The sequence below is a fragment of the Chiloscyllium plagiosum genome, unplaced genomic scaffold (assembly GCF_037043375.1).
Source record: "Chiloscyllium plagiosum isolate Xiang-an unplaced genomic scaffold, Cpla_swu_hap1 HiC_scaffold_27, whole genome shotgun sequence".
Taxonomy (NCBI): domain Eukaryota; kingdom Metazoa; phylum Chordata; class Chondrichthyes; order Orectolobiformes; family Hemiscylliidae; genus Chiloscyllium; species Chiloscyllium plagiosum.
The window spans coordinates 70,422,346-70,441,353 of NW_028270165.1; the positions used below are offsets into that span (position 1 = coordinate 70,422,346).

At 40.8% G+C, this 19,008-nt stretch overlaps 1 protein-coding gene across 1 annotated transcript; it reads right to left on the minus strand.

The window, feature by feature from the left end:
• Nucleotides 1-7,555: 7,555 nt before the first annotated feature.
• On the minus strand, nt 7,556-9,953 carry LOC122543673 (putative G protein-coupled receptor 139). The gene is made up of 2 exons (XM_087975394.1): nt 9,884-9,953; nt 7,556-8,457 (listed from the first exon to the last, which is right to left on the minus strand). The coding sequence occupies exons 1-2, from the start codon at nt 9,951-9,953 to the stop codon at nt 7,556-7,558; spliced, it is 972 nt and encodes a 323-aa protein (XP_087831520.1).
• Between the last annotated feature and the right edge of the window lie 9,055 nt (nt 9,954-19,008).

Here is a 19,008-nt window from a genome sequence, read left to right on the forward strand (position 1 = left end):
TGGACCTACTCTAAACGTGAAGGAGCTCGTGGCTTCGGGACAAGTAGCATCCATGCTCTATATGACAAGAAATGACAACCTCCTGGAAGGGAATTGCAAATTGTGTTTCAGTGTTTACAGACAAATTACGAATTGATTTCAAATTATAACCACGCATTGAGAATGCAACTATCATCTTTTGTGTGCCAAACGCTCATTGAAATCAGGAGGCTAACTCTTCAGATCGATGCCTGTTTTGCAAGGTGTCAATTTTTAGCATCTAATTGTGTACATCAAACCCTAAACAAATACAAATTATCAAAATATGACATCAAACTGTTTTGATTCTTATTGTTTGCAAATTATTCTCGGCACCTTCTGTGAATAAATATTCACAAAGGAAGTAGTGGCCTCAAAGGCAACTTAATAGTTGTTAATACCACAGTAAGTAGTAGGAAAAGGATAGAGATAGGCCAATCGAGTCTGCCCCGACACTGAGTGAAACCATGTCTGTACTCATAATCCTCAACTCCACTTTCACAGTTTTGAATGTACATAAACCTCTGAAACGCTTGCATTAAAGAATTCCACAGACTCACTACTATCTTAGAAATAAAAATCCTCCTCACCTCTGTCTTAAATGTGTAATCCTTTATTTGTAAATTCATGCCGTTTAGGTCTTGACTCTCGCACAAGGAGAAACAACTCTTCCGTAAATACCTTGTCCACTTCACAAACAATCTTCAATATTCCATTGAACTCGCCGCTCATCTTCTGACTTCTGATGAGTTAAAACTCCAAATTACTCAAACACTCCTGACAAGAAAGCACTTCTACCCTATTGTGTGTTACTAATGCTTTGCATTGTTTTAGCGAAATCTGACGATGCTACTATTTACTTCTCAGTGAAATAAAAATCAACATTTCATTTTTCTTCCATATAAACCACTGAAATTTGATACCAGCAATTTCTGAGATGATATATCCCCAATTCTATCACTTCCAAAGCTTTCAACAAGCTGTGTCAAATTAAATGATGTTCAAGCAATCAGATTACATTCAAAGCTGAAATAGATAGATTTATGACTATGAATGGAATTAAGAGTCGTGAATATGAGCTTGAATGTGAAGATGAAAACTATCAATCAGACATGATCTCATTCAATGGTGGAGTCGACTCTATGGGCCGAATTTCCTATGTCTGCTCCTAGTTTTTATTGCCTCTTGATCTTATCATGGATAAGTGCAGTCGTGTACGTGTTTTACATTTCTTTTTTTGCAAGACTGTACCTGTGCCCGTGTTTCGTTTTTTTTTTCACACTGCATCAGTCTGCAGAAGGGTAACTGATAGGGTGTGTGTCTGCACTTGCGTGCAAATATGTGCATCTGTGTACTTAACTTTCAATATTTTTCAATTTTAACTCATATGCCACACAATGTCTCGCGCTATGTCTGTGTGTCTTTATGGGTTTTTTGCCCTGTTTATCTGTATTGGCTAGCATGTGCATCGTTGCCTGTGATAAATGTGTGTTCCTGAGGATATTGTTCTGTCTGTGTGTCTGTGTGAATAGTATGCCTGCGTCCATTTGTGTTAAGTACTTTTAATATAAATGTTCGAGTTCCTTCATGTTTCTTTGTGCATAGCAATTTTAGTGTTTCTGACGAATAACCAACTCGATGTGTGCGTGGGAATAGGTGACAACATTTGTTCACGGTGGTTAATTTCCTTGCCTGCCTGTCTCAGTTCAAGTACGTTATTTTCTTTTCTAAAAAAAAGATTGTTATGCTCAGTATCTGCTAAACACATAGGCATTCCCATAACGTTTCTCCAAGATTCTTCCTCTGAAGTAATGCAATAGCATTTTCTTCATTCGCTTATGAGATGAGGCTGTTGATTACTCGAACAGCATTTACTATCGATGTATCAATGTCCATAAAGAATAACTCACCTTTGTCTGCATCTGAATTTTAGTGATGCGCATGTGCAGTTTTATATGTGTTTGCCTCCTTCTGCGTTTTCGTATTTTTAAGGCACTATGCTTTTTTTTTCGTGTAGGCAGACATCGAAGGCATGAACCTTTGCTCCCCCACCCCTCCTCTGCCAAACCTTTGCTGAAACATGTGAAGGGGCATTCCAGTCGAACGGATGATTACTGCTAATCCATGTTTTCTCCAGGCAGTTATCTGAATTTTGTTTATGGAGCCAAGACCGGAAGCTCTCCCTCACAGTTTTTCCGAATTTTTCCAATGTTTCCGCTCCTCTATCTATTTCCAATCTCCATTTCCATTGAATTGTTATCTGCATGTTATATTTGTGCTGCTGCTTTTATTTTCAGAGATGATTAACAGACTCCTTGTCAGACCTCTCCACAATCAGAGAGGTTATACAGTGGGACAAAACTGCAGGCGACCAGGACCTAATCTGAAGCTCAGTTCAATATTTGGTGTCTGCACCTGGGATTACACCATTGGAAGCGAACCATTGCATCAGGAAGTGTCATTCAGCCCAATAGGAGACTCTTCTAGTGCAAACTGTCAGTCGGCAGCAGCCACGCGAATATTCAGCACCTGGCGTCTGTTCACAATTCTCATTGTCGGTAAGAAATAGTTCAATTTTTTCGTGCTTAAAATAAAACTGCATAATTATTCGAGTGAAGTTTTCATTACTGTCTTTTCTTCCTTCTGAACCTGTTACAAATCTGGTGACGGTAATTACCTAACTCAGTCTCAGCCTTCTGAGAGTAGGAGACAGCGTGAAGCAATGACCCTGAGATGCACCTCCAGTACAACAGTACGTCTATTATTTGTATTGGTACCGGCAGCAACTAGATAAGGAGCTTCTCTGCAGAACTCCAAACCAGAATAAAACTCATCAGTTTAACCATTTTGGAGCGGCAGCTGATGACACTGCCGTATATTTCTGTTCTTTCCACCTCAAAATAATGAAAAAAAACCTGAACTCTGCAAAAATTGCTGAAAACTTTCTGTGGTTCTCCCTCTGAGGGATGTGTGGTTTGTTCAGAATCACAAAAGACTTCAACTGCAAATTGAAGCACAGCGTTTAGCGGTCAATGGCAGGGCTATCATGAAACCAAAGTATCCTGGAATCAAACTGTCACAGATATTTTTGCAGAAGAGCCTGATAAATCCAGGAGCCTAAAAGAGACATTACCGATTCTATCATACTGTTAAAGTGCCCGTACAGTCTGGATCAGCACGTTTTTTCTTTCCAATTACCACCATAACTTCAAGAAAACAAAACCGTTGAATCATCTATTTCAGAATCGGGTTTTCAGCCCATCAGGAGTATACCCGAAAAAATACGCTAATTCTATACTTTGCAGCACGAACCTCAACGCTCCTCTAAGTTATGTTTCGAAAGTTTTGAATTTCCCTATCTCAACTCAAGCAACCACTCTCTGAGTGATTTCTTTTTACCCGAAATCCCCTCTGAACCTCCTGTCTTTCATTTTAAAATGATGCCTCATTCTTACTCATCCTCCAACTGAGGGGAATAGCTGCTTTGTATCCATCCTATCCATACTCCCACAAACTTATACCAAATCTGGTCGACCTCGACTGCGATAATCTTACTCCGAAAGAGACGAGAAATACCCACAATACTCCAGCTGTGATCTAACCAAAGTCCTGCACAGCTTCAATATAACCTCACTGCTGTTGTAATATATGCTTTCAGTCATAAAGGCAAGAGTCTCCTTTGCCTTCTAAACTGCTTGAAGAAACTTCTATGCTGCCTTCAGCGATCTGTCGAGAAACACCCCAAGATTCCTCGTTCCTCTGAGTTTCCAAGTTTCCTAACATTCATCTAATATTTTTTTTTTGCTTCTTTCGAAATGCATCCTTTCATAATTATTTTGGCAAAATTCCATCTGCTGCTGATCTGCCACATGACCAAACTGTTTATATCCGCCTTTAAACTATGACCTTCATGCTTGTGTCAACCACCCAGCCAAGTTTTCAATCATTGCAAACTTAGCTACCATTCAATCACCCACCCCCCCCGCCACATTCTCATCTATATAGATTGTATATGCAACCACCAATAAGGAACCCAAAACCGAAGCCTGTTTTGGAACATTGGATACTGGCTGTCATCAGACAAACGACCTTCTACCACCAAGTGTAATTTGAATGTGTAAGTGCTATAATTAATTAGAATGATCAACGTGTTACATGAGCACTTACTCATGCAATGTCTTCTCATTCTAGTTCTACTGAAGTCCATCAGATATCCATTCCCACACACAAGCTTTAACGCCCCGAACAGGTTACATGTGACTCAAGCAAATATTTAGCAAAAGAGTATACTGTAATCGTGCTTTTGAGGGACGAATGGCTGCCTGCATTAACTTAATGGATATACCTACTTTTGCAACAGCTCCTTAATTATAAGGTCTTGGGTAGAACACTTTTAGCTGTTTGTTTCCTTGTTTATGCTTACTAATGTATGATTCTAGAGGTACAACATTGGGTTTAACCATTGTCTAATTCACTAATATATATGCAAACAAATGAAGTAGGAGCAGAATGAGACCATACTGTTCCTCCACTCAATAAAATCACGACTGATCTCTTTGTCTTCGAATGCCATTCACATTTCAATTCCCAGCAGATGGAAATTCTTGACTGATTTTCTGGGAAATAAATGGGGATTTTACCTGATAGATGGATTGAAGAAGAAAGGAGTTCTAAGGGCTTTGTATGACACATGTTGACATTTAACAATCGGTCCACCGCCAGATACTCTTTTGGATATGCTTTGCATGTTCCACTTCTGAATGAAAATGATGTCACCTTGAACGCGCTCTGCTCAATCCAATGTGAGCTCTCTGTTCATATGCCACCTGCTACTTTGAATGTATTGTTTATGGCTGCAGATGTTTTGATTGATATATTACAAGTTTCATATCTTTACCGGAAATTACTTTAATCAGCTCGACCACTCAAAAGAAGTGGATCTAAAAAACAGAATCTCATTGAGGGAAAACATACGAAATCCAGTTGTCTGAACAGGGCAATGGGTTTAAGTAAATTTCCATGCACTCAGATTCAAAATGGTACAATTCTGAATGTGACTGCATGCAATAATAACCCTACCATCATTGGTGAGTTCGCTGATGCCTCACTAAATCTGACGACTGAGTAAACTCTCTCCCATGGTGGGAGCAGGTAAATGTTCTTGTTCTGTCACCATTTTAAGCCGATTTTTTTTAAAAAAGCTGTTATTTCGCTCAGTACACGTAAACTATCGAATATTTTTGTTGGCCAGATAATCGTGAAAACGCCTGATCGGAATAGGCGAGCAGTCACTCACCAGTATGACTTCAGAGATCCAGCAGCACTTGTGGAGAAAGCATACTCCTTCCTTCTCACACTGTCAAATTCATTCTCAATCTCTCACACATACTAAGGTGCACTGTATCTCTATCATATTCTCTTCGCCAAATTTACTCCCAGAAAAGCTCTGACTCACTTACACGGAAATACACACTCTCTTTATCTCACAAACACACATTCTCTTTGATTCACACTCACTCTCACACTGTACTATTAATTCTCAGACCAGCTCTCAGGTTCACATATATTCTCTCACAATCACGCTGTCAAATTCTCACACAGTCAAACTCACTGTCGATAAACATCACAATGATAGTGTTGGAGAACTAGAGGCACAGATGTTCCAAACGGCTGCTCCCACACTCTGGAAGAGGAACCTTCATATTGCCACTTTCCAAATATGCACCAAATGGTCAAAACTATTTGGAAGTGACTTGCGGATTGCCCAGCTTTGACAAGGGTGATTCCGCAGTGAAACAAATTACTTGATAAGGAGCTTGAGCAGATTTAATCTCATTTCGAAATGGGATTTGGGTGTTTTCGAAGTGTGAATATATGGAAATTTTCTGCAAGGTTCGGAGAGTGCGATTAAAAGAATCACTCCGTTCAGAGAAAGCAATGCTCCTGGAGACTGAAAGGCCTCCTTCTGTGACTGGCAGATGCCGATGCTTCGGGGAATATTAAGGACTATTGCAGCAGAACTCAATCGTTCAGTTTTTGCATCCCTGGCTTTACAACTGAAGTAAAAAAGAACAGAAGCTGCAATAAAGGACGAGTTCGCTGCAAAACGCCAGTGTTTGTAGTATCTGGATAACCGCTAACATTGCATCACTGTGTGGCAATGGGCATCAAACTCCAAAAGCAAAACGTTGGATAGATGTCTATAACTGTCTCTCTGTTGTGTATATCTCTGCTTGTTCATCAATGGTTGTGCATCTGGTAGTTTATCTATTTATATGTCTCTTTCAAATATCCGTGTGTCAGTGTCTACGTCGGTGTTGTCTGCGTATTCATTTCTGTCTGCATTGAAATATAACCCGTCTGGGGATTCAATGAATCAAAATGATTAAATAAAAGCTACTCTTTCCCCATGGTTCTCTTCTGTTCAAAGTGATGCAATGTTACCGTCCGCTGATGGCTTGGTGTCACTGCAGTATCATTCGGGATTTAGCCAGGGAGAAGGTGGGAACACACAGCACTATCCAAACTGACAGCAGCATCAACTCAAATACAGGATCTGATCACGGAGGGACAAGAAACTGCTTAGTTTAATTGTTTTGTTCTTATTCATATCCAGTTATTTTTCAATATATATGCGGAGAAATGTGGAGGTCGTGGGAAAAGAATGCTCACAAACCTTGGAGTGTAATGTTTACTTGAATTCCTGGAATAACATAATCCCTACCCGCAATATTAGTTGAGTTCCTTATTGTGGTCTAATGTTGGTCCACTGGTTGTCTGGAAATTTCTTGTCCATGGATAACTTTGTGAGTGATTGCTGTGGAAATCCTGATTCCATTCCAACAACCCCTTGCTTCCTTTCGAACAAAATAAAATGATGCACCGTAAAGAACAGTCACTTTGGACTGGATACATTCAATCTGTTTGTCTGACGTGTTTCCGTTGAAATGTCTAACCTTTATGTGGATTGTATAGTGGGTTACAAAAATAATAGAACTGCCCATCTTACTATTGAAGGCACAGATCTAAAGCTTCGTCCAGGTTAATGGGTTTTCTTCTGGGTCATGTTTAAGGAAAACGACAAGAAGAGTTTAGGAGTTTCGGACAAATAGAGACAGGAAAAAAAGGTAAGACGAATGCACGGCGGAATAGAAGGGGGAAAGGAAGGGATTGAAGGTACAAATATCGGTCCCGAAAACAGGGTAGCTGAAATAATGGCCATGAAAGCGTATAGTTGTGTGACATCTTAACGAAACATTCAGAATACCCAATGTTTCATCTATTTTTTTCGTCTATTTTCTGTTAACATAAGCTTTCACAGGTTGGGAATGGACGTAATAATTGAGGACAAGGACATGACCATATACGTTCTGATTCAAATATATATATATATATATGTGCCTGTGTGTGTGTGTGTCTGTGTGTGTGCATGTGTTTCTGTGTGTGCGTTTCTGTGTGTTTCTGTGAGAGAGCGAGACGGGAAACCATAGAGTTAGAACACAAATAACGTGGATGGGTTCTCATTGCTTTTGGTGCTTCATCGTTTAATAAAACGTTTGAAGAACGTGTAAGGAGAGAGCAGCAGCTTCATTAGCTCCTGTCGGAACTTTGTCTGGGTCACTGCGTAGATGAATACATTATTACAAGAACTGAATAACTGAAGCAGGTTGGTCATTTCTTGAAGGATGAATTGTGGATCATTAAAATCCAGTCCGCCAAAATAACCCTCTCCTGTAAACTGCACGAAGAGGAATCGCCCGACGTAGGTGGCCCAGAGAAGGAGAAAGCTGAGGGAAATTGTGAAGAGCAAGACAATGGACGTGTTGCGTTTGGCCAACTCAGCATCCTTGGAATTTTCAGAACCTCGAAGTCTTTTCCGTGCTCTGCTGGCTGCTATGATGTGTCTAACAGTCAGGGCGTTGAACAGGAGAATAAGGAGAAAAGGGAGGAAGGGGGTCAGCATGTGGTCCAGCCATTGATAACACTGCCAAGCCGGCAATATGTAATAGCTGGACTTTAAGTCACAGAACCAGGGCTTCCCGTCCAGAATGTATAAGGGCTGGTAGACAAAGAAGAAAGGGGCGTTCTTGATACAGCTCAGTAGACAGACAATTCCTATGATGACTGACGCAATTTTCTCAGTGCAGTATCTGGTCTTCAGGCTCTGGCAGCAGATGGCAACAAAACGGTCGAGGGTGAAGGTAACAGTCAACCAAACTGAGCTATCTCGGCTGATATAGACCAAAACAGTGCTGATTCTGCACCCGGGGGTAGTTGATAGAAGGCTGTACCTAAAGTAAATACTCCCAATCCGATTGATTATGACAGCGACAATGATGACAATGAAATCGGTTACTGCAATTGACAGTAAGTAGTAGGTGATACCACGAGACAGACCGCACCGTGTTTGGAAAAGGATCACTATCGTTGCCAAATTAGCTGTAAGACATCAAAAGAGCGAAATATCTTCGAGTAAAATTTAAACACCAGCTACTTTCACAGTCAATCTTTTGCAGAATCTTTCAGATTGCTCCCCTAGAAACCTCCAGACTTGAAATATTGTAAAGCAAATCACATTTGTTCATCATTCAAATGTGGGTTACATACTGGACATGACAAAAGTCATTTCAATTTGTCGCTACCACTAACAATGCTGAACAGTCACTCAATCAGACTGTGTAGCTGGCTTTCCAGTTTAAGCTGAATGGATACATTTGTAAAACTGTGTACTTATTGTACCAACTCCATCCATCAACGTCTATTCATGCTGACCTATATTGGCTTGAGTTCCAGTAATATCACCGTAAGATAATCCTACTCTTCAAACTGAAAAAAAAAACGCATACCATATTCACCCGCATCCCCTTCGCAACCAAAGCCATCTGAGATCGCACAATGCCTACTTTCTGGCCTTGGGCATCTGCAACATATTTATCCTTTCACTCGTGTCCAGGCCCAAACTTCTGTAATTCTGTCCCCTGGTGGAAGCCTATCTTTTTTGCTCTTCAGCCAATTCTTTAAAACGCAAACATTTTTCAAACTGATGATCGTATTCCCCCTTATGTAAAGGTTTGCATGAAACCAAATGCACCTCTGAAGGAACAAATGAACTACATTCCAAAGTGAAAGCTAAACGTCACTGTTGCAGTTACCACCAACAGCTATACCCACGTAATTGTTAAACATAAAAACATATAAGCATACAAAAATTTATCACAAGAAGACAATTGCTTAGTATGGCGAATCTTGGATCACCATTCACATCTTTCAAATGTTGCTATTACAAATGCCTAAAGCCACTTCACAACTGGGATTTCGTATCGTGGCTTCGTTAAATTGTGAATAGATGTCATGCTGTACACTCGTGTAATCACTTAAAGCTTTTCGTTTTATATGATGTAATGATCACACTCTAACTATTCATTTTCTGGACCAATAAAAAAAAGCAAATTATCGTCCTACACTGTGAAACACCATTATTCCCGGGATATGAAAACACAAGATTTGACTTTGCTACATTAGGATAGAATATAATGATCAACAACTTACAGACTGATTCAAAGTTAGACATTACCAATTGCTCACCAGAAATTATTACGCGGTATTTATGTAGGTATGCATCACAATAATTTGAGTATCATTCTGTAATGCCCAGAACACAAGTGCAATGAAGTAATGTATTCAATACTAGACATAACACCCCACAATATCATGTAATGCTACTAGTAAATTAGGACGAGAGTGAACCCCTATTACACAGAAATCACAGAATGTTAAATAGATTCAGTACTAATCTGAAAGGAAAGGGACAATATTTCTGGAGAGATATAAAAAGCATACAGGGTGCATCGGAGCTATTACTAACCAGGGGCACCAATTGCAGCGAGAATAGGATAAGATATGGCAAAGATGGGGCCATTCGCTGGTCCGTGCATTGTCCTTCATACACTAAAGGAATTGCAGAAATTGTGCAGCCTTGCTCTTTGAAACGACCATGCGTTCCCTCATTTATTCCGAATGACATTGTCCACAGGGACAATGAAGTCACAAACTGCACGTTTAGTTATATTTAGATCAACGAAAAGGTCGACTTTCGGTTTCTTCCTTTATGTTGACAAATTTGGCAAAGATTCCCATTTCCCTTGCAAATTCTGTGGTCCTGTTGTCCCCATGAGCGTTTCCTTTTTTTTTAATTATCGATCAAATACGGTCAGTGATGGCCCAGATCCTGAACTCGGGTTCAATATTTTATGTAAACCAAAGTGTTTGCTTCTGTTGAATGCCTTCAGCTGTTCCATGCACCTTTATTATTAGAATAATTTATATGTATGTGTTGATTGGGAAGCAGTTTAGTCTTTAAATTATAGATCCATGTAATATTTTTAAGGATTAAACTCTGAACAATTTGAAACCGTTGTTAGGTAACAAGGGACAGAACCTGAGAAGAAGATATCTACATGCAAATTCTGGTGACGTTGGATTCTGATGAACACATCGTTTGACCTGGTGAACAAGAATGGAGGAAAGGATTTCCAAATGTTTGAGTTCAGGGCCCCGTGCAATATCGTGAAGAAGATTTTCAGCTGTGGCAAAACTGGATCATGATTTAGAAATGCAGTGTCAAGTGCACTGTCAATTGGAACATAATCAATCCTCTGTCCAACGTTAAATATCCCAGAGTCAGAAAGTCATACAGCACCCCTCAATCTAACCTGTCCACGTCAACGATATTCCCCAGTTGAACTCACACACATGCTTTCGCTTGCAACACATCCCTCCAAACGTTTCCTATTCCTGCACTTAATGAAATGCATTTTAAGTGTTGTAAATATACCTGCATCCGTCACTTCCTCTAGCAGTTCTTTTCACACATGAACCACTCTTTATGTGAAAAGGTTGACCCTCATTTCGTTTTTGAAATGTATTCCTCTCCCCCTAAAAATATGCACCCTGCTTTTGGAATTGCCCATCCGAGGGAATAAAAGCATTGCTATGCCCCTCGTTATTTAAAAAAAGAAACCTCTACAATGTCAACCCTCAAACTCATTCGCTACTTTTTTGGACGTCCGAGCTGTCCAGCTTACTTGTTTAACTCAACTCACATCCTTTACCGGTATTACTGACAAAATCATCGTGAACCTTTTCGGAACCTTCAACAACTTAAGAATATCCCACCGACAACAGGGCAACTAAAACTGCACACAGTTCTCCTGAAGAGGCATCAACATTCTCTATGACCTCAACAAGACATCCCGACTATTACATCCAAAGTTCCCAACAATGAACGTTAGCATGCTAAAAAGCTTCTGAAGCACTCAGTCACAACAAATGATTGAATGGGGAGAGCGACAGGACTAAACTACCCGAGTATAGGATTAAAAATGAAACCTGACATTTCAGCAACAATTAAGTCAGTTTCCTGAAACGTCAACGATGAATTGGTCAGATGCAGTAATCAACATGCAGACTGTGAGAACATAATTGTTTCTTGATGCAACCGCAACTTGAGATGAATTTTAAGAAATCCATGAATGAAGGTTCTCCTGTCCGGTTAATCTCTGTTGGAACGGTACTTTTTCATCCCAAGTTCAAAATCTGCAAAGCAATTAATGAAATCGTCTGTCAGATCCAAATGTTTTGTTTGCTTTGACTTACCCTGCTGCAAAGTCCTCATCTTCTAATGATCTGTTTCATTGATTATACAGAAAGCAAACGCCAATGAGAGAGGACCTATAGTTAGCTAGAAGCAACTCGCAAAATTAAGCTGAATTATTCTGGTCATATCTGGGGCTGACAACAAAAGAAAGTGATCATCGAACCTGATGTATTGTTACAAAAAAACAGGATTACAAAGACCCTCTCCAACGTGACTTGCCATCTGGTCTGAAATGACACCAGGCTCTGCCTTCTGTTGGAGGGGCGTGAGTGAGAGGTGAACATCTCAACTTGATCCAAGTAAGACCAACGTCTCTTCCTCCTTCAAATTCCACCATCTTGAAAGACGATAGAAACAAATTTCCTTCATTTCCAAACTGCAGTCCAATATGTCAAACGTTCTGAGGCAGTGACTAAAGAGAAATTTTCTCCAATTAAATGTCAAGAAGACTGAACTATTGCCTTTAGCCCCTCCATCATCTGAATATGCTTTCCATTGATTGCATTCTTCTACTTGGATCTGGTTGGCGCTTGTTAAATCTAGTTAAAATCTAATTTCAAAGCAAAATTCTGTGGATCCTGGAAAGTGAAACGAACAGAGAAATTGATGTAGACCTTCAACAGAAACAAAATAAAAAAGACTGAAATTACTCGAAATACTCAGCGGACCTGTCAGCAATCTGTGGAGAGAAATCAGAGATAACTTTTCAGGTGGCATCACTCATCCTCAAAACAGACATTAGCTATGAAAATTTCGGTTTGCATGCAGACCGGGTGAGGGATGGGATAAGGTGTAAACAATATTTGGAGATAGAACCCATAGGGGGAGGAGAACATGTAGTCAGACAAATGAGTCGATAACGATCCTGCTCGGAGGATGACTAGCTATTATTGAATACTGCTAGTGGCTCGGAATTTGCCATAATCAATAGCAGACTATGTGATTACAAGGTCTGATGTGAGGGGTCTATGTGAAGATATCGGAGAGCTCAAGACCCAACGTTGTTGAACTTCACGTTGAGTCCAGAAGGCTGTCGTGTTCCCAAGTGGAAAATGAGGTCCTGCTCTGTCAGTTTACGCTGAACTTTGCTGGAGATTTGCAGCAAGCCTGAGACAGAAATGTTGGCCAGGAAGCAAAGTGACATATTGAAGTTGTCGGCAACGAGAAGCTCCCGGTCTTTTTCGCAGACAGAACGTGGATTTTCTGCAAATCGCTCACTCAGGCAATGTTTCGCTGCCCCAATATAGACGAGACAACATTGTGAAGAGCGAATGCAGTAGACTGCATTGTGAGAAGTTCAGATAAAGTGTTGCTTCACCTGGAAGGTGTGCTTGTGCCGTTAGACACGAAGGAGGGAGGAAGTGAACCAAGAGATTCCGTAATTGTAGTGGAAAGATTCGTGAAGTTGTCGGCTGTTGGCAGATTTGTTGGGCGTGAAGTCATGATGTCCTTCAGGAAAGTATCCCTGGGGAGGGCTGATACGGGAGGTGACGGATATTTGTGACTGGTGGTGGCATGTCACTGGCAAAAATGACAGCTAATTATCATCTGGATATGGTTACAGGTGGGAGAGCAAGTCAGGAAAATGGGAACTGGATCGCTGTGGTGGGATAGAAGAGAGAGTTGAGGACTGAAGTACGTGAGTTAGTTCGGACCAGTTAACAACTTTATGGGGAATCTTCAGTTGTGAAATAATATGGAGATTATGGAGGCTCCATGCCGTATTCGGCATCGTCGGACACGCATTATGGAGATAGATGAACTGGGAGAATGACACAGAGAAACTCAACAGGTTTGATAACGTCCAAAGAAAGGAAATAGCATTACGATTTGAAATCAGATGAAACAGAGTAAGGGATGGATCGTAGAATATATATAATAATGCGGAAGATTGGATTAGATTAGATTCCCTACAGTGTGGAAACAGGCCCTTCAGCCCAACAAGTCCACATCGACACTCCAAAGAGTAACCCACCGAGACTCATTTCTCTCTGACGAATGCACCTAACACTATGGGCAATTTAGTATGGCGAATTCATCTGGTCTGCACATCTTTGAATTTTCATGCTGCCACTTTGGTAAGTAAAGCAGAATACTAGAATATTTCTTAAATAATCTAAATTTTGAAGTTCTCCATGACCGAAGAGTCCCGTCAATCCTTGTTCTTACGTCACGAGAAGACAACACACTAAAAACGTATAAGTCCTGTTGAGACTGGAATATTCTGCGTTGCTCAAATTAAACGATTAGTCTTTTTTAAAGTATCTGTCAAAAATAAATTTGCTACAGAGGGAAAGCAACAATGCTTCACAAGAGTGAATGTTGGAATGTTTGAATTGTTCTTAGACTGAAAATTGAGGGCTCTGGAACTGTGTTCTCTACAACTTAGAAGAATGCAGGATGATCTCACTTCACCTTAGAGCACCTTTCCACTATTGACTAAAAGCAACATTATACATGCAACGGACAGAAAAAGGTGTGTCACAAATCATTTTCTTAAATATGTCCGAGAATTTGTTCTTGATGTAAATTATGTATCTGAATCACAATTGTCTTACAAATGTGTGTCCCCCTCCCCCACCCCACCCGATATGATCTTGCTGCCTGACTCGCACTTGCGAGGCTGATTGCAGATGTCGACGTTCAGATTCAATTTCCCTGATCAGATATTTGAACGCGGACCCACTCAGCTGCTCAAAGTTAAATAATCACCCGAACTGATGGATTAAAACGAGGCTAAGGCGGGGACGGGAGGAAGAGAAATTGGTGTTGTGTGTCGGGGAGAAATAAACTTGCTTCTGGGTTCTTGCAGGATCACAGCTTCGCAATCTATGCTCAAAATTTAGGAACCAGTGAAAACACTGACCAGGCTCCTTACTGTGAGGCGAAGGAGGACTGCAGCAATCAGTGACAGCACATGTTCCCATCTTCAACCTCAGAACTTCTGTGTACTGGGCGAATGATGGAGGAGATAACATATCCCGCTCACAGAGCTTGGTGAAGTGACAGAAAACTATCGATTCGCTCTTTAAATATACTGTCTACTCAGACAACGCATGCCCAGAGAGACTGGGTCCACTCAATCTCTCAATTATGTCATGGACACTGTCTCCTGCAATTCAACTCCATCTCTCTGGGGCAATGCAACCCAGCTCACGATCCTGCCTCCCAGACTTATCTCCAGAACCCCATTATCGAAAACATCAGCTCTCGCTGCGGGAACAGTGAGACCCCCTCTCCCCCCATGTTAATCCTGTCTGTTTGCCCTTGAAGTACCAATTGCAAAAAAGCAACGTTGTCTGGATTCAATACTACATGGCTCCCCAAGATCGTCCGAATTACAGGCACGGTCTGGGGATTTAACTAGGAGAAAGTGAGGTCTGCAGATGCTGGAGATCAAAGTTGAAACTTTATTGCTGGAACAGCACAGCAGGTCAGGCAGCATCCAGGGAACAGGAGATTCGACGTTTCGGGCACAGGCACTTCTTCAGGAATGAGCAGAGAGTGTTCAGCAGGAGAAGATAAAAGGTAGGGAGGAGGGACTAGGAGGAGGGGAGTTGGAAATGTGATAGGTGGAAAGAGGTCAAGGTGAGGGTGATAGGTCGGAGTAGGATGGAGGCGGAGTTCTTCTTGACCTCTCCGCCTCCATCCTACTCCGACCTATCACCCTCACCTTGACCTCTTTCCACCTATCACATTTCCAACTCCCCTCCTCCTAGTCCCTCCTCCCTACCTTTTATCTTCTCCTGCTGAACACTCTCTGCTCATTCCTGAAGAAGTGCCTGTGCCCGAAACGTCGAATCTCCTGTTCCCTGGATGCTGCCTGACCTGCTGTGCTGTTCCAGCAATAAAGTTTCAACTGGGGATTTAACTGTATTGTGTCGGTTGCTTCTAATGTTCACTAACCTCTCCGTTTAATTTATAGCTTATTTCAGTTAGTTAGTAACACAGGATCCGACAACCATGACACGGAAGAAGCGTCATTCTCTCTCCATTACCTGTGTTTAAAATGGTCATTCTTTTTTGTACTTACCCTTTTGATAATGGACATTTCTTCAGACAAACACAGTCAGCGACAGAGGGGGAGCGGATCTGCACTGTCGGTAGATTTATTGTAATAATGAATAAAACACAAAATACATTTTCATTGGAAATTCAGGTTGCCGGATTCGAAGGCACCGCCACCTATTTCTGCAGAGCTCAGTACAGTTAAGACTGCGTAACGTGATGGGCCTCGGCTTCACGCTGCTCAAAAACTCTCACTAGAGATTCACACAAAAACAAATTGACAACCGCATTCATCTGCCTGGAAAATCCTGTATTTCAGCCTCGCATGAATGTCTCACATTCCAGTTGGAAAGTAAATTTCACTCTTCAGCAAAGATTTTTTCAGAATCTTCTCCAGAGCTTGTATGAAGTTTCGAGCTTCTTCATTTGTATCATTTGTCAAACGATCAGGAAATAAGCTCAAACCAAAAAAAAAATGGACACATACAATAGTCGATATTTATCTACATTTCCAGAATAAGAGAACTTCTCACACTGCATGCTGATGATTCCTCGACTCTTTGAGATAGATTTGGTTCCTGTACAATGGAGATCGAGAGGAGCAAGATGGTGAGATTCGACGTCGTCTATGGATTTGGGACAATGGTGACTGTCGAAGCTTGGAAGTGACTCCACACTCCAAAGTGTCATGGATCTTCATAGTGAATTGATCGTGTATTATTGTGATCGTCAATTGCAAAAGAACGTTAAAACACACATTTTGGAAGGAACAGTCACCGTTGCTGCATCCGAATTACTGACAGAATATGGGAGTCGGATCCTGGATTGCTCAGGTAGAAATCTCTTATGGAACCCAGCCTTGTGTCGGCAGTTTCACTGCACTAGGATCATCAGTAATTTCACATGTCAAGACAGGGATACTATTATCAGTGACATAGTCTGGTTTTAATGAGGAAAGAGTAGTGAAATTCTGCCCTCTATTCTTGGACAGAAATCAGTCTGTTGCTTAGATTAAAAAAAAACTTGCATCACAGCGACCCATAAGAAGGCAGAGATTGAAGTCTCAAAGAAGTCCTAGATTGCAAAGATTCAATTAAAACATTTGTCCCACTAGACAATTCAAAGCATTTCTCAGCGAGCATCACATATAGACCCCATGAATTTATGTCTCGAGGGAATCCATTAAACGAATGATCAAATTACCATTTTCAACTGTTTTCATATATGACTTCATAAAAGCAGTCACATTCCCAATTTTGCAGCCTCAGTCCCAATGTGAAACTGCAAATACTTTTTTTTATAATATGGATGTTTTGATACATTAGACTACTGTAATATAGCTGCTGAAGAGAACGAAACCAAACCGGGGGCAATGCTCATTTACAACCGAGAAGAAACAATTCATCAAAACGAATATGTTGACAACTCCTTAGGCATTCCTCAAAGTTCAACTCCCTCGCCAGAGTGTTCGGTGAGCTCTGTGGAGGGAAGTGCTAGAATGGGTTCCACGTTGGAATGGTGGGTCAAAGTTTGCTTTCCATACTTGTGGACGGCTGGATTTGTTGGAACAAGTGCAGCTAAGGTTAATCAGACAGTCCCCTGAGATAAAGTTGTTCTCCTGTATGAAGCGATTGTGAAGTGGACGCTACATTGCTAACCAGTTAGAGGAAAGAAAAATGCTTTAATTTGAACTGATGCAAGTTTTAATGGAAATACATTCAGTGATTTTTACTCCAGGCTAAAAACGTCTGGAAAAGAGTCACAATTTGAGCGTAAGGCATCGGATATTGCAACTACAAAGAGGTGTTATATTTCAGTGAAGTGATTGTCTTGAGTCTGTGTATTCCGTATCTCATAAAGTAGTGCAGACCCAGAATTTGATCGTTTTAACTGAATCTCTTTTCCAAGCGTGCCAGAGAGGCGCAAGGAGACTTCAGAGAAATGTTACGTACCATGATCTAGTGGACGGGGTGGATGATACTTAGCCAAGAGGATTTAGGCATTAATGCATCATGGTCACGAACAGAACAATCAAGTCGTGACGATGGAGAAATATTCAAAATGAATAATCCACACAATGTGGAACTCGCCACCTCAAATAAAATGTTTGGAGCACGTTGTATTGAGTTACTTATGGAAGATTTTAAAAGCACCTAGAAGGCAAACAGAGTGCAGCTACATCGCATTCTGTTTAAGCAATGCCAATTAGATTTCTGACGGGGATAGAAGTTAGCATATATACACACAGGCATAAATCAGTTTGTTCAAACGGCATATTCCCTATCTCCAGATTTAAGGCAAAACAAAACTGATCTCCACTAGGATTAATCAGAAGTCAATAAATCTCTGCAAATAATTTAAACTGAGAAAGAGCTGAAGGAGGATTTCTACGGAATAACAACAAAATTACTGCAACAGCAGTGCAGATTCACCACAACTGTCTGTTGAGAGAAGTTGGGACAGGTATCCACGATTGGAAGAAATTCAAATGGTATAAAGAAAATGCAGAGATAAAATAAAAATAAATTTAAATTTTGCATGGTAAAGGTAAACAGACAAGAAACGAAACTGATTTTAAAGCAACAAGGTCAGGCGGAATCTCCTGGACAGATGCCAACTGCTGAAAATTACTGAGTTTTCAGTACTAATCGATCACGTCATTGTTTTTCGGTCTTGCCATGCACTGTGGTACAAAACTATTGGATAGCTTTCGGGCAGCTATTTTTGGAATTTGTCTCAGTAAGCATAAGAGGTTTCCTTGGGATTACCTTTCATCACAGCAAATCGGACCAGAAATATAACATCCATCAGAGAATAAAACAGGTTGACATTCGACCCTCCTCTGGTTACTGACTTTTTAGGAGTCTATTGCAATTGTTGCCACTGTTGATGCTTTTTCCCCATAACCATGCTTTTTGCCTTATTCTGTTTCTGTCCGTTACACTTTATAAAGTAGCTGTTCAATCAGTTTCAATCATCCGCTTTGGCAGCTTATTCGACAACATAGGAAGACCACATACATAAGAAAGTGTCATCTTGTCATCTCAGCAATGTATGTTTTGAAAGAAAAATGAGAATAGGTCCAATGGAATTCCAACGAAGTTAACTGTCACAAAAAACTCAGATCAATTTCGGTGATTTACAACTTCCCTGTGTTAACAGTGGCAGAATAATTAATAATGCTCAATGTTATTCCACAGATGCCAGTTAGTTTGTGTCCCAGAGCCCGCCTCTGCAAAAGTTTGTTGGTGTTGACATTTTTACACTAACGTGTGAATATTTGGTCTTCTGTCAGTCGACAGTTTACTGGTGCAGTCTGCCGACAG

Excerpts from the sequence above, each read along its gene's own strand:
- LOC122543673 (XM_087975394.1), bottom strand. The coding sequence starts at position 9,953 with ATGCACGGACCAGCGAATGGCCCCATCTTTGCCATATCTTATCCTATT. Across the intron at positions 8,458-9,883 it reads CGCTGCAATTGGTGCCCCTG|CTAATTTGGCAACGATAGTG; the intron begins GTTAGTAATAGC and ends GATGTCTTACAG.